Source organism: Saccopteryx bilineata, chromosome 1, assembly GCF_036850765.1.
Source record: "Saccopteryx bilineata isolate mSacBil1 chromosome 1, mSacBil1_pri_phased_curated, whole genome shotgun sequence".
NCBI classification, from domain to species: domain Eukaryota; kingdom Metazoa; phylum Chordata; class Mammalia; order Chiroptera; family Emballonuridae; genus Saccopteryx; species Saccopteryx bilineata.
In genome coordinates, this window is record NC_089490.1 from 281887549 (window position 1) to 281903108 (window position 15560).

The 15560-nt window shown below is 40.4% G+C and overlaps 1 protein-coding gene across 3 annotated transcripts in view; it reads right to left on the bottom strand.

Annotated features, from left to right (window-relative positions):
- Positions 1-15560, bottom strand: part of DNAH5 (dynein axonemal heavy chain 5) — a 326976-nt gene that overhangs the window by 242351 nt on the left and 69065 nt on the right. For all 3 annotated transcript variants that reach the window (XM_066243771.1, XM_066243781.1, XM_066243766.1), the window contains exons 2-3: positions 9248-9382; positions 77-161 (exon numbers count right to left, since the gene is read on the bottom strand). In XM_066243771.1, coding sequence (XP_066099868.1) covers positions 77-161; positions 9248-9382 — 220 coding nt within the window. The remainder of the gene's footprint in view (positions 1-76; positions 162-9247; positions 9383-15560) is intronic.

Here is a 15560-nt window from a genome sequence, read left to right on the forward strand (position 1 = left end):
TGGCCTTCTGCTTTGTGACATCCTCAATTAAATCTAACAACACATTTCTGGGTTATGGCACATCAAATTTGTATACCTGTTTCTGCTATCTCCATATCCTGATAGTAAAACATGAGGTGACGAAGGCCTCCAACAGCAAAAAGCTGATCGATTCTCTCAATCTGAGAAAAAGAAAATGCATGGTAACAACTCTGTGCTGAATTAGAAACCACATTTATATCAACATTTACTATCACCTTTCTTATTCAGATAGGACTGCCTCTAATGCAAACCATACAGAAGGCATTTATTTCTTTCAACATAATCTTGAAAGGATAAATGTCTCATATAGTAAGGATTCAATTTAAAGAAGTAATTAAATTAATCATAAAAATATTTGGTACAGATGTACATTTGAAGAGACTGTCCATTTTTGGTAATTTCCTAAAGTGTTGAGCTGTTGAAGGCAGATATAAACATAGATGAGTGTTTCATTTTCATTCCATTGCAGATCAGAGAAAACAAACCTTTCAAAACCCAGTCTAGGTGCACTGCCCCTCAACAGCGAGAGCCCCGGACACTCCAGGCTCGGAATCGTGGTATTCTGTCCACGAGAGAGAAGATGGCAGCGGAGTAGGCGGATGCACAGACACCCAGCTCTCAACACCAAACTGGAATACAAATCAATTTAGAAAAAATCAGCAGGAAAAACCAACACTGAACTGCAAGAACAGCTCTCAAAAACCAAGGAGCAAAGAGGAAGCCACAATAATCCTGGTAAGGAGTGCCTGAATCTCCTCTGCTTACAGGAAGGGAAGGAGGGGGGTGAGGCTGAGAGCCCAGAGAGGATTTCACAGAGGAAAAAGAGCAGAAACTACTGCTCACAGCCACTTACCTGGCGACCAGGGAGCAAGGTGGGTTGAAAAGACCAGCTTATCTCCCAAGTGGAAAAGACAGGGAGAGGGACAGACTGTGAGGGGCTAAGGTATGCAAGAAACAAAATAAAAAAGCTGACTCATTCGTGCTGGAGGCGGCCATAGCTGGGGGAGGGACTGAACCTTTCACAAAACAGAGCTGAAGTGCTTCCGGATCAGAGATCTCCGGACATCTATCCAGCTCCAATCAGCACAACAAGACACAGCTGAAAACAAGAAGTGGGGAGGAGGGGCAGTAACTCAGGTCTCCATGGAGATCTGAGATACACCTCCCCCTACTGAAGCTGAGAGAAAAAACCCTGCCCCCAGTGAGATTAGTTGGAGGAAGAGACCTTCAGCGTCTCAGGTTACACCCACAGCATTCCTGGATACAGTTTCAAGGAAGCCCCCTGCTGAGATCAGTTAACAAGACTATCACCTGTTAAGAAAACAAACAAATCAAGACTTCAAAGCTGCCCAAATCGGAAAGTGGATTACAAATAATAGCTGATACCAACCCACGAAGACCTAAAAATAACAAAACTGAAAACTGGAGGCAGACAACACCAAGCCTAGACTCAATCAACTCTACAAATAAAAAAAAAAAAAGAAGAAGAAGATGAGAAAACAAAGGAGTGCAATCCAAATGAAACCACAAGAGACACTTTCGAGAGATGAACTGAGTGATATGGAAATAATCAAACTTCCAGATGCAGAGTTCAAAATAATGATTGTAAGGATGCTTAGGGATCTTAGAACAACAATGGAGGGGGAGTTTGAAAACCTAAATAAAGAAATAGCAAGTATAAAAAAGAATCAGTTGGAGACGACAAATACAATATCAGAAATAAAGACCACAATGGAAGGAATTAAAAACAGGATAGATAGAGCAGAGGATTGAATCAGCGAGTTAGAAGACAACTGGAATGAAGGCATGAAAGCAGAGAAGAAAAGAGAAAAAAGACTCAAAAAGTCAGAGGAAACTCTTAGAGAGCTCTGTGACAACATGAAGAGAAATAACATCCGCATCATAGGGGTTCCTGAAGAAGAAGAAAAAGAACAAGGGATAGGGACTTTGTTCAATCATATCATAGCTGAAAACTTCCCTAAATTAATGCAAGAGAAACTCTCACAAATCCAAGAAGCACAGAGGACTCCATTAAAGAGAAACCCAAAGAAACCTACACCAAGACACATCATAATTAAAATACCAAAGCTAAGCGATAAAGAGAAAATATTAAAAGCTGCAAGAGAAAAAAAAGTTATCACCTACAAAGGAGCCCCCATAAGGATGACATCTGACTTCTCAACAGAAACACTTGAGGCCAGAAGGGAATGGCAAGAAATATTCAAAGTAATGCAGAACAAGAACCTACAACCAAGACTACTTTATCCAGCAAGGCTATCGTTTAAAATTGAAGGAGAAATAAAAAGCTTCCCAGACAAAAAACAACTCAAGGAATTCATTACAACCAAACCAATGCTGCAGGAAATATTAAGGGGCCTGGTGTAAACAGATAAAGTGGGAAAAGAATACAGAAAAAAAGAAAAAGAAAAAGGAATACACCTTTAAAGAAGAAAATGGCAATAAACAACTACATATCAATAATAACCTTAAATGTAAATGGATTAAATGATCCAATCAAAAGACATAGGGTAGCTGCATGGATAAGAAAACAGGACCTATACATATGTTGTCTACAAGAGACACACCTTAGAACAAAAGACACACACAGATTGAAGGTAAAAGGATGGAAAAAAATGTTTCATGCAAACGGAAATGAAAAAAAAGCTGGGGTAGCAATACTTATATCAGACAAATTGGACTTTAAAACAAAGGATATAGTAAGAGATAAAGAAGGCCACTACATAATGATAAAGGGAGTAATCCAACAGGAAGATATAACTATTATAAATATCTATGCACCTAATATAGTAGCACCCAAATATATAAAACAGACTTTGATGGATTTAAAGGGCGAGATCAACAGCAATACTATAATAGTAGGGGATTTCAATACCCCACTAACATCACTAGATAGATCCTCAAGAAAGAAAATTAACAAAGAAACAGCAGACTTATTGGAAACACTAGATCAACTCGATTTAATAGATATCTTCAGAACCTTTCACCCTAAAGCAGCAGAATATACATTCTTTTCAAGTGCTCATGGTACATTCTCTAGGATAGACCACATGTTAGGGCACAAAAGTGCTCTCAACAAATTTAAGAAGACTGAAATCATATCAAGCACTTTCTCCGATCACAACGGCATGAAACTAGAAATGAATCACAGCAGAAAAGCTCAAAAATTCTCAAACACATGGAAACTAAATAGCAGGGTGTTAAATAATGAATGGATTAAGAATGAGATCAAAGAAGAAATAAAGAAATTCCTAGAAACGAATGACAATGAGCATACAACAACTCAAAATTTATGGGACACAGCGAAAGCAGTGCTGAGAGGGAAGTTCATAGCACTACAGGCACACTTTCAGAAGCTAGAAAAAGCTCAAATAAACAACTTAACCCTGCATCTAAAAGAATTAGAAAAAGAACAGCAAGTAAAGCCCAAATGTAGTAGAAGGAAGGAAATAATAAAGATCAGAGCAGAAATAAATGACATAGAGGCTAAAGAAACAATACAGAAGATCAATGAAACTAGGAGCTGGTTCTTTGAAAAGGTAAACAAGATTGATGCACCTTTAAGTAGACTCACCAAGAAAAAGAGAGAGAGGACTCAAATAAATAAAATTAGAAATGAGAGAGGAGAAATAACAACTGACACAACAGAAATACAAAATATTGTAAGAAAATACTATGAAGAACTGTATGCCAAAAAACTAGACAACCTAGATGAAATGGACAAATTCCTTGAAACGTACAATCTTCCAAAAATCAATCTGGAAGAATCAGAAAACTTAAACAGACCAATTACACCAAAGGAGATCGAAACAGTTATCAAAAAACTCCCAACAAAGAAAAGTCCGGGGCCCGATGGCTTCACAACGGAATTCTACCAAATATTCAAAGAAGAACTAACTCCTATCCTTCTCAAACTATTTCAAAAAATTCAAGAGGAAGGAAGACTTCCAAACTCCTTTTATGAGGCGAGCATAATTCTGATTCCAAAACCAGGCAAAGACCACACAAAGAAAGAAAATTATAGGCCAATATCTCTGATGAATATAGATGCTAAAATCCTCAACAAAATATTAGCAAACCGGATCCAACAATATATGGAAACAATCATACACCATGATCAAGTGGGATTTATTCTGGGGAGGCAAGGCTGGTACAATATTCGTAAATCAATCAATGTGATTCATCACATAAACAAAAAGAAGGAGAAAAACCATATGATAATTTCAATAGATGCAGAAAAAGCATTTGATAAAATCCAACACCCATTCATGATCAAAACTCTCAGCAAAGTGGGAATACAGGGAACATACCTCAACATGATAAAAGCCATCTATGAGAAACCCACAGCCAACATCATACTCAATGGGCAAAAATTAAAAGCAATACCCTTAAGATCAGGAACAAGGCAGGGGTGCCCCCTTTCACCACTCTTATTTAACATAGTCCTGGAAGTCCTAGCCACAGCAATCAGACAAGAAGAAGAAATAAAAGGCATTCAAGTTGGAAAAGAAGAAGTAAAACTATCATTATTTGCAGATGATATGATATTGTATATAGAAAACCCTAAAGTCTCAGTCAAAAAACTACTGGACCTGATAAATAAATTCAGCAAAGTGGCAGGATATAAAATCAATACTCAGAAATCAGAAGCATTTTTATACACCAACAATGAACAGTCAGAAAGAGAAATTAAGGAAACAATCCCCTTCACAATTACAACCAAAAAAATAAAGTACCTAGGAGTAAACTTAACCAAGGAGACTAAAGACTTGTACTCGGAAAATTACAAAACATTGATAAAAGAAATCAAGGAAGATACTAACAAGTGGAAGCATATACCGTGCTCATGGTTAGGAAGAATAAACATCATTAAAATGTCTATATTACCCAAAGCAATTTATAAATTCAATGCAATACCAATTAAAATACCAATGACATACTTCAAAGATATAGAACACATATTCCAAAAATTTATATGGAACCAAAAAAGGACACGAATAGCCTCAGCAATCTTAAAAAAGAAGAATAAAGTGGGAGGTATCACACTTCCTGATATCAAGTTATACTACAAGGCCATTGTACTCAAAACAGCCTGGTACTGGCATAAGAACAGGCATATAGATCAATGGAATAGAACAGAGAACCCAGAAATAAACCCACAGTTCTATGGACAACTGATATTTGACAAAGGAGGTAAGGAAATACAATGGAGTAAAGACAGCCTCTTTAACAAATGGTGTTGGGAAAATTGGACAGCTACCTGCAAAAAAATGAAACTAGATCACCAGCTTACACCACTCACAAAAATAAACTCAAAATGGATAAAAGACTTGAATGTAGGCCGTGAAACCATAAGCATCTTAGAAGAAAACATAGGCAGTAAGCTCTCCGACATCTCTCGGAGCAATATATTTGCTGATTTATCTCCACGGGGAAGTGAAATAAAAGACAGGATAAACAAATGGGACTATATCAAACTAAAAAGCTTTTGCACAGCTAAAGACAACAAGAACAGAATAAAAAGACAAACTACACAATGGAAGAACATATTTGACAATACGTCTGATAAGGGGTTAATAACCAAAATTTATAAAGAACTTGTAAAACTCAACACCAGGAAGACAAACAACCCAATCCAAAAATGGGCAAAAGAGATGAATAGACACTTCTCCAAAGAGGACATACAGATGGCCAATAGGCATATGAAAAAATGCTCAACATCACTAATCATTAGAGAAATGCAAATTAAAACCACAATGAGATATCACCTTACACCAGTCAGAATGGCGCTTATCAACAAAACAACACAGAATAAGTGCTGGCGAGGATGTGGAGAAAAGGGGACCCTCCTGCACTGCTGGTGGGAATGCAGACTGGTGCAGCCACTGTGGAAAACAGTATGGAGATTCCTCAAAAAACTGAAAATCGAACCGCCTTTTGACCCAGCTATCCCACTTTTAGGAATATACCCCAAGGACACCATAGAACGGCTCGAAAAGGAGAAGTGCACCCGCATGTTTGTGGCAGCATTGTTCACAATAGCGAAGATCTGGAAACAGCCCAAGTGTCCGTCAGAGGACGAGTGGATTAAAAAACTTTGGTACATATATACTATGGAATACTACTCAGCCATAAGAAATGATGACATCGGATCATTTACAATAACATGGATGGACCTTGATAACATTATACGGAGTGAAATAAGTAAATCAGAAAAAAAACTGAGATGAATCCATACATAGAAGGGACATAAAAATGAGACTCAGAGACATGAACAAGAATGTGATGGCAACAGGGGCGGGGGGGGGGTTGGGGGAGGGGGGAGGGGGTGAAGAAGGAAGAGAGGGGTTAGGGGAGGGGAGGGGCACAAAGAAAACCAGATAGAAGGTGACAGAAGACAATTTAACTTTGCGGGAGGGGTATACAGCACAATCAAATGTCAAAATAATCTAGAGATATTTTCTCTCAACATATGTACCCTGATTTATCAATGTCACTGCATTAAATTTAATAAAAAAATATTAATATTAAAAAAAACCCAGTCTAACATACTAAAGGTAATTGTTAATATTAAATTGCAACAATCACCGAAAATGCCATGAGGACACATATGTCCATGGTACCGTCCAGCCAAGAGCAACCTAGAACTTAGTCCCATCCATGGGGTTCACTACACATCTAAAGGTCTGCCAACTGACTGGCTTGCTATCAATAGAAGTGCTTCTTTTAAATAGTCAATAGCATAGTTTTGAACTTAAATTGGAAGAAAAGAATAAATCTACACAAACATTAGGACAGCTTCTCATTTCATTTCATATAAAAAAACCCAGAAAATAATAAATGTTGGCAAGGATGTTGAGAAACTGGAACCCTTGTACAGTGTCAGTGGGGTGTAAAATGTCATTGTGGAAAAGACAAATTTTCTATATGATCCAGAAACTCCACTTCTAGGTATGCATGCATAAGAGCTGCAACGGCTGGAGGGTCTTGCAGAGATACTGGTACCCCTGTGTTCACGGCAGCATTATTTACAGTAGCCAAAAGGTAAAATCATGTTCACTGATGATGGATGGATAAATAAACATACATACACTTTAAAACAATTAAAATGGTGAATTTTATTTATGTTTATTTTACCACAATTTAAATTTTTTTAATTTTAAGGGATAAAATCTAGCCTAAAAATTTTAATGTGAAAATAAAGTGCCTTCAATTTCTCCCATGTTATAGATAAAACCATTAAATAGGAGAAAAGGCAAGTTGTCCTGTTTTCTTTGTTATGGTTCCTTGCCTGAGGTTGCTATGGGGATGGGTAGGATGCACTCCATGAGATTGACTTCCAAGCCAAGAATGTGGAAAAGAGATACTTCCATCCCGGCCATATTGAAACACCTGTCACTCTAGCCTTGCTTGTAAGACTGAACCAGGATGGTTTCTTTAGACCTCCAAGTTTTAATACTCTTCAGTCCTGATTATGACAGAGGAATTCGACCTGGGCTTCCTATAGTCTAGAACTTTCATTCATTCATCTCACCTGCATTATCTAAAATCCAGATGTCAGAATTGGGAAATAGGGTAGAGTTAAGCAATTCACCTTGGGAACAATCTGTCCAAGGCTGAATCAGTCTCCTTCTGTGCCTCTATTTTGGGGAAATAATATTATCTACATCCTGGTATTAAATAGGATAATGGATGAAACTCACTTAGGAGAGAGAATGACATATGGTAAATATCCAATAAATGTTAGCTGTGATGAGAAGGACCAAGAGGAGAAAGGGGCATTTCCTCAACCCCTGACTGATTCATTCTATAGTTTAACTATTTCACTGATTTTCTATAGTTTAACTATTTCACTGATTTTCATCCTTAATTGTCCCATGACTCCTATTAACTCCACTGCAGTGACACAGCAGGAAGGAACAGAGGTAGTGGAGTGCTGTAGCCAACTTGTACTGGTTTGTGATAGCCAAATGATCACAGCTCCCAACTTAGTGCTTAGTTACATCCTGTTGGTAGTTCGGAATCAGCCATCTGGGAGTATTTACACAATAGAAATCAGCAAACATTCACACTTAGTGCTTCCCTCCACTCTCTTGCCCAAAGCTGACTGTTAAACATTTATAAGCCTACACTGAAAGTGTTATCAGTGTGACACTGATTCAACAAATAGGGTGCTCACTCGCTCTCCCTCCCACACCCTCTCTTCCTCTCTCTCTCTCTCTCTCTCTCTCTCTCTCTCTCTCTCCCCCTCTTCCCCTTAATAAGTTTTTTTTTGTATTTGTATTTTTCTGAAGTTGGGAATAGGGAGGCAGACAGACTCCTGCATGTGCCCAGCATGCCCACCAGGGGGCAATGCTCTGCCCATCTGGGGCATCGCTCTGTTGCAACCAGAGCCATTCTAGCACCTGAGGCAGAGGCCACAGAGCCATCCTCAGTGCCTGGGTCAACTTTGCTCCAATGGAGCCTTGGCTGTGGGAGGGGAAGAGAGAGACAGAGAGGAAGGAGAGGGGGAGGGGTGGAGAAGCAGATGGGTGCGTCTCCTGTGTGCCCTGGCCGGGAATCGAACCCGGGACTCCTGCATGCCAGGCCGACGCTCTACCACTGAGCCAACCGGCCAGGGCTTCCCCCTAATAAATTTTTTAAAAAATATTTTAGGAACCATCACAGGGCTCCTGAAATGCCTTCTGCACTACCCAGAAAATTATCATCTCCAGTATTTTGATCTTTCCCACCCAAGGTGAGATCACATCCTAGGTTTTGGAGGGAAGTCACGGCAGAAAATGGACATCAAGGTTAGGAACAAAAGAAACCAGATTCAGCTGCCAAACCAAACCAGAAAATTATGTTATAATTCATTTTCCCAGGTTAGAACAAGATAATTACAAAAAAAAGAAAAAAAGTAAATCAGCCACTGGAAGGAGATTCTGTTCTCCAAGCTGAGGTTCCAAAAGGGCACCTGAAGCCCCGCTTCTCTGGAGTGACCTAAGAATCACGGGACTTCAATGACAACTATAAGTACCCCGTTCAACACAAAGTCCTGAAAGCCCTAAGGTCATTTTGGCAACATCTGTACAGATCAAAATGGAGACCTGTCCATGTTAAAACAGGGCCCCTCCTCTCTGGCCCCACATGGGATCCAGCCACAAACTGTCAGCAGACCCTCCATGTCCACCACAATCAAGTCAATGAGAACTCAAATGCATCGCACCTGATTCCCCTCAAGAACTGCATCCTCCACTTCAGTTTTGTTCAGTTCCACACAGGAAGCTACAATCCCAAATAAGTAGTCATGCCTTCCATCCAAACGAGCCCGCTTGGCTTCCTTCTCTTCCTTCAGCCTTTGCTACAAGAAAGGAACAAAAATGTTATGTGGCAACTGCTGTTTTCAAATGGATCCATTTTGTAATAATTTCATGCTATTGTTGCTTTTTCAAGCCTTGGGCATTCAGATAACAAGCAGCATAATGGTACCAGTTTTTATGTATTATCTGCTATTCTTAGATATTTCTATTTTGCAAATAGCATTGTTTTAAAATTACATAATACAGATAAGCCAAAAGAAATGAAAAGCTTCTGCATCCAGAAATTACTACTGTTAACATTTTGTTCTAAACCTTTACAGACTTACTTCTATGCATATATAAGCATTTAACACACACACACACACACACACACACATACACACAGATCCCCATTTTTGTAAACATTCCCTAAACCATCAAAGAGATATTTTTCTACACTCCCTTCTATCTTTATTGTCTACAGATTCATAGCTGGTTTGAAATTAATTCCTGAATACCACTGATTACTTTAAACCGATTGTTAATTACAATAATAAGGTATGTTCAATATAACCAGTGAAGCATATCTTTTCATATGCACTATGCTTATACAAGCATATGCAAGCATACACACATCTCTATAATATTTTATAAATTTTTTATGCATTTTTTCTTAATAATATATCACAGAATTCTTTTAGTTTAATAAAGACTATTTCTACCTGTGTAATAACAACAAAAATATGAATGTACCATAATTTATTCAACCATTTGTTATTGGTGAACATCAGCTTCCCATTCATTTCCTGAATTAAGTACATTACCTTAATTCCATGAGTGCAGATACAATTTTCTAAGAAAGAAGTGGAGAATGAAAAGACAAAAAGGTGAAGAACCTTGTGGAACACCAATATGCCAGGGGCAAGGAGGGAAAGAACAAATGGTGAAGGCTGAAGATAAGCAGGAAGACAGCTAGAAAGGAAACCAGGAGGCAGCACACCAACAGATCGTGGAGAACAGCCATTCGCGCTGATGCTATAGAAGATTGGTTAAGTCAATTAGGCTATCCCTAGTATCTGTTTACAAGATGGCTACAGCATCCCACATCTCTTCTGCAATGTGACTATCCCACCAACTTATCAAGAGATGGGCTCTACTTCCCTCCTTTTGAATTTAGCTTGCCCTGGGACCAGTTTTCAACAAAAGAATGTGGGGAGAAGTGACTGTCAAACTTCCGAGGCTAGACCTTAGGAGACCCTCAGTTTCTGCCATTGTACTTGGAATGCTTTCTTGGAACCCCCAACCACCATGCTGTGAGAAGTCCAAGCTGCATGGGGAAAACATATAGACCAAACAAGGCATTCTGGTCAATAGCTCCAGTTGACCGCTTAGCAAGCACCTCAGCAGCAACCTTCAAACTATCTTAGACATTCCAACCTAGTCAAGCCTTCAGATGACTGCAACCCAACCAATGCCATGTGAAACAGCACAGCTCAGCTGAGCTCAGTTACCCACAGAATCAAGAAAAATAACAGAGCTGTTCCACCTTAAGTTGTTGAGTTTGGATGTGGTTTGTTATGCAGTAGTAGACAACAGAGTAATCCTTGTTAGAATAACTTCTTGCTTAGACAGAAAAAAAAATAGATGTACACTTGAGAAAGGGATGACTGGAAAATAAGAATTAATAAGTCTACCAAACATTAACTACTCTTTCAAAAACCTCAACTATAAAGGAAAGAAGTGTGGGACTAGCAAATTGAGGGAAACTTCAAGTTAGGAAGAACTACTTAGGCTACTAAAAAAAAAAAAATTTAGAAAAAGTAAAGAATAAAAGTTAAGGATTTCATTTTTCTGAGGCTGAAAGGACTTCTTGAGAGAAGCTAGGGGGGTGAGGTTTTAACAAACTAAACAATGTATCTATTTTCTTGACATTTCTCTAAAAAAGAAAAAACTTAACACAAATTCTGACACAAAGTACACATTCCATAAACTTCCAACAGAAAGAAATTTAAATTTCTTTTCAAATGTGGCTAAAACCAGGAAGACATCCTGTTGTTTGGACTCTTTTCTACCTTCGTGTCAGGGAGGAATAAAATGTTTTTCTCAACCTGAGCTCTCTGAGTTTGCACTGAATGTCTTCAGCAACTTCGGAACAGGGTGGGCATCCCAGGGAACCAGGAGCTGAGCGACAGAACAAGATGGCAAATGCTGGATAGCCAGGAAGAAACAGAAAAGGTGGAGAGCCCGGATGGGAGGCAGCTAAAGGCTTCCAAAGAATACAGAAACTGAAATAAGATTCTGCCATGGCAACACATTACTCCAAGACCTAATTTTACAAGATTCCAAAGGAAATAATATATATTCTGGTGGAGGAAAGGAGATATGGGTCCCTAAAACAGACCACTATTTTATTTTTACTTAACTATCACAGAGAAAAAATACTTCCACAGCAGTTTTATGTCTACAAGACAAATTAACAATGTTTCTAAAGTAAATGTTTTCAGAGCTATATTAAAAAGTATGTTAAGCACTGAATATGTTCTTGCATACACTGCCAGTTCTGTCTCCTAATGACAAGTAACATGAAGTGAACCCCCGGCTATGTACACGAAAGACCACATCATTGCCCTGGCCAGTTGGCTCAGTGGTAGAGCGTCGGCCTGGCGTGCAGAAGTCCCGGGTTCGATTCCCGGCCAGGGCACACAGGAGAAGCACTCATTTGCTTCTCCACCCCTCCCCCTCTCCTTCCTCTCTGTCTCTCTCTTCCCCTCCCGCAGCCGAGGCTCTGTTGGAGCAAAGATGGCCTGGGCGCTGGGGATGGCTCCTTGGCCTCTGCGCCAGGTGCTAGAGTGGCTCTGGTTGCGGCAGAGCGACGCCCCGGAGGGGCAGAGCATCGCCCCCTGGTGGGCGTGCCGGGTGGATCCCGGTCGGGCACATGCGGGAGTCTGTCTGACTGTCTCTCCCGGTTTCTAGCTTCAGAAAAATACAGAAAAAAAAAAAAAAAAAAAAAAAAAACATCATTGATCAGTCTCAAATTCCATTGCCTAATACTAAGCTATCCTAGCACCGTGAGGGACTTTTATTCCTACCACAAAAAGTCAATAATGGCAAACAAATATTTAATGATCAGATCAGTGCACTGTCAGTCTTTGAACTTAAACCTGCAGCTTTCTGGCTGCTAGGGAACAGCTTCAACAAGCAGTCAGATGACTAGCTGTGTGGAGGTGGAAGGTCTAGGACTCTTGGAGACTGAGGGCAGAGTGGGATTAAGAAGGCAAGAGGCAAAGCATAGGTTTCTTTTTCTTAAGAGTCACGTTCAAATTGTATTTGCATTGCATATGCAAGCAACAACTTCTGGGGGCAGCGGGGATGGCCAGACACCTACCTGACATCCAAGGACATCTGAATATATTATTAAAACATTTATGCATTTTGGTGACAAGGCATGTTACTATCATATTGGAATGAAAGAGTGACTAATGTGCTACTTCACGAGAAATATGTGCTCCTTTCAAGGCAGGGCAAGTTCACGTAGACAAACAGGCCTGGTGTTGGGGTGCAGTTGCAGGTCCAGTCCCAGCTCTGACACTAACACAAGACCTTGCATCCGTCTTTTAATTTCTCCAGGCTTCAGTTGCCGCAACTCCAAAATCAAAGTGTTGGACTATGTGACAGCTAAACTCCATTCCTTCTCTAACATTTGGGCTACTTCTCATTGGTTTAGAAGTTAACACAGACCAAAAACTTGAGATTTTAAAGTACAAATCCCAGGGAAGACCCCATGCCATGTGCTTTCATAACAAAGCTCTGGGACTTTTTCTCATGACAATCCCATCCATCCAACCTTTTAATATACTAACCTTTGCCTTTAACTCTGTAGAACCCAAGCCCAAGTCCACATGTTTGCATACATAAACTGAGTGTAAATTATACACACTTTGTTTTGACTCAAGGTTGATAATCCCCAATATATGGGAAACCTTACCTCATCCATAAAAAGAAAAAAGCCCAAACTGGAAAGGTATTTGTGAAGGTTAAATCAGGTGCAGTCTTGAGATAATACAAAATCGATCTGTTGTCTGACATGGGCTGAGACCAAGATGCGTCTGCCGAACCAGTCTGGAAATGGGACTCTTCTATGGTATCATGGGAAAAGCATCTCAGGGATACATGCATAGGAGGATGTGAGGTATAGTGGTAAGATTTATTAGCAATGTAAGGGCACGCAGGGCACAGGTGCCCCTGAAGGGGCTGCTGCACTGCTTCATCCACGACCAGGTGGCTAAGCTCCAACTCACTGCAGAAATCCAGCTTCTGGGGCCACAGGCCTTGCCCCCACCAAGCCCAGGAGAAGGGCCAGGGCCCAGAGATGCTGTGCCATTATCCCAGCCCTGGCGTCCAAAGCTTCAGTAGTCGAGCTTCGTTTCTGTTCCCCTCTGGCTCACATTCAGCACTGTGCTTTGGCCCCTGCGGCTGCCACACCCAGACCCAGGCAGCTGCTACGGAGAGAGTGCACAGGACTTTCTTAAGATTTAATTACATCTTCTTCAGTTTGGGAAGGGCTAAGCTTTCTTTCAAACTAACCAATTGTAAGTCCAGTAGCCGCAGCCGTCACCACAGCCTGCCTGGCTCTTGCAAGTTCGCACTTGATTCGGACAGATGGTAATGAATCAACGGAGCCAAGAAATGGTGGGCTATTTTCTTTTGTTCTAGACTAGTACTGGCCAACGAGTAAAAGCAAACACATAGGCACCAAAACCCATTCTTTCCAGGTTTTTTCTTAGAATCGAAGGCCTCACCAGCCTTACTCAGTCCTCTCTGCATGCCTCCATTTTGGTTGCCTCCTCCCCTCCAACCATATAGCCTCTCTCCTACAACAAAGTGGTCTCTCCTCTCTACAACAACATGGTCTCTCTCAAAATGGCCTCCTAGCTTCTCCTTTTAAAACTTTTTGGCGCAAAAGCCCTCCCCCAGCACACATTAGCATAACCAAGCTCTTTCCCAAGCAAGAAAGGCAATCTGTATCACATGAGAGCACTATCACATGAGCAGTGGCCATCTTTAACAATAAGAGTGAGCAAAACCAGAAAATATAGATTATACAAATTAATTTGCCCAACACCAATCTTTTTTCTAATTCTTCATGGGCTTGTGCTGGGCCATCCCCCTATCCAATTCCTTTCCTGGATCTTCCAGGGTTTTATGCCCTTATCCTATCCAATTCTTTTCCAGATTCTCCCTAGGCTAGACTCCACCCCTTTATGTTGCCACTTGGCTCCTATTGTGCATGTCTCAAAATTCTTCTTCATCGACTGGCTTATCCTGCACAGGTGCTTAGTAGACAGACCTAACCCTACACCATCTTGGCTTCTACTATGTATTCACCTAGCAAAAGATTTCCCTCTTACTGTTTATATCCTCTCCTCCTCTGTATTCCAGCAAATGGGCAGATTATTTCCTGGGGAGATTGGAAAACTGGTCTTTCCTGATTTGGGATTAACATCTCTTTGGCGGAGGATGTGCCTTCTCCTTGGGTGCCCTTGAAGCTGTAGCTTCCTAGTTAATCCACCTTAATTAGATGTCTAGCTCCTTTCTCTTTCATTAATATCTAACTACTTTCCTACTATAACAAACCAGCACTTGAATTAAAATGGCATGGCAAAGGCTTTGACCCTGGACATCAAAATTCAGGTGAAACAAAACGCTTTAATAATGATGCTTAATTGTGTAAATATTTAAGCTCCCTCCACACTTACAAAGCCCTACCTAAGCCCACTGACACCACTGGCAGCCAGATGGAGATGGATGACGGAGATGTCTGGTCTAGAAGCTCCTTTGTGACAGAGCAGAGACACCCTTTCCCCAGCCCTGTGAAGATATCAGAGTACATCTAGTTTGTCCTGGTTGCATTATATAAACAGTTATAGATCTGCTAGTCATCATCGCTTACTGTGCTTACGTTTAATCATCACAAAAGCCCTGTGAGGCAGACACTATTAACATCACACAAGGAAATCAAGACCATGGACTATTAATAATCCTCCCAAGAGCACACACAGCTACATGAGTGGCAGGGCTAGGAGTCAAGCTCTGATGCATCTGCGGGGCCAGACCAACACACGGGGTATCCCAGGCAGCTAAGAATTTTGCATGTATTTAAATTGATATTCTATAAACATTTTTTCTTTAAATCCTCTTAAGGGTTATCTAGAGCAGTGATCCCCAACCCCCAGGCCGTGG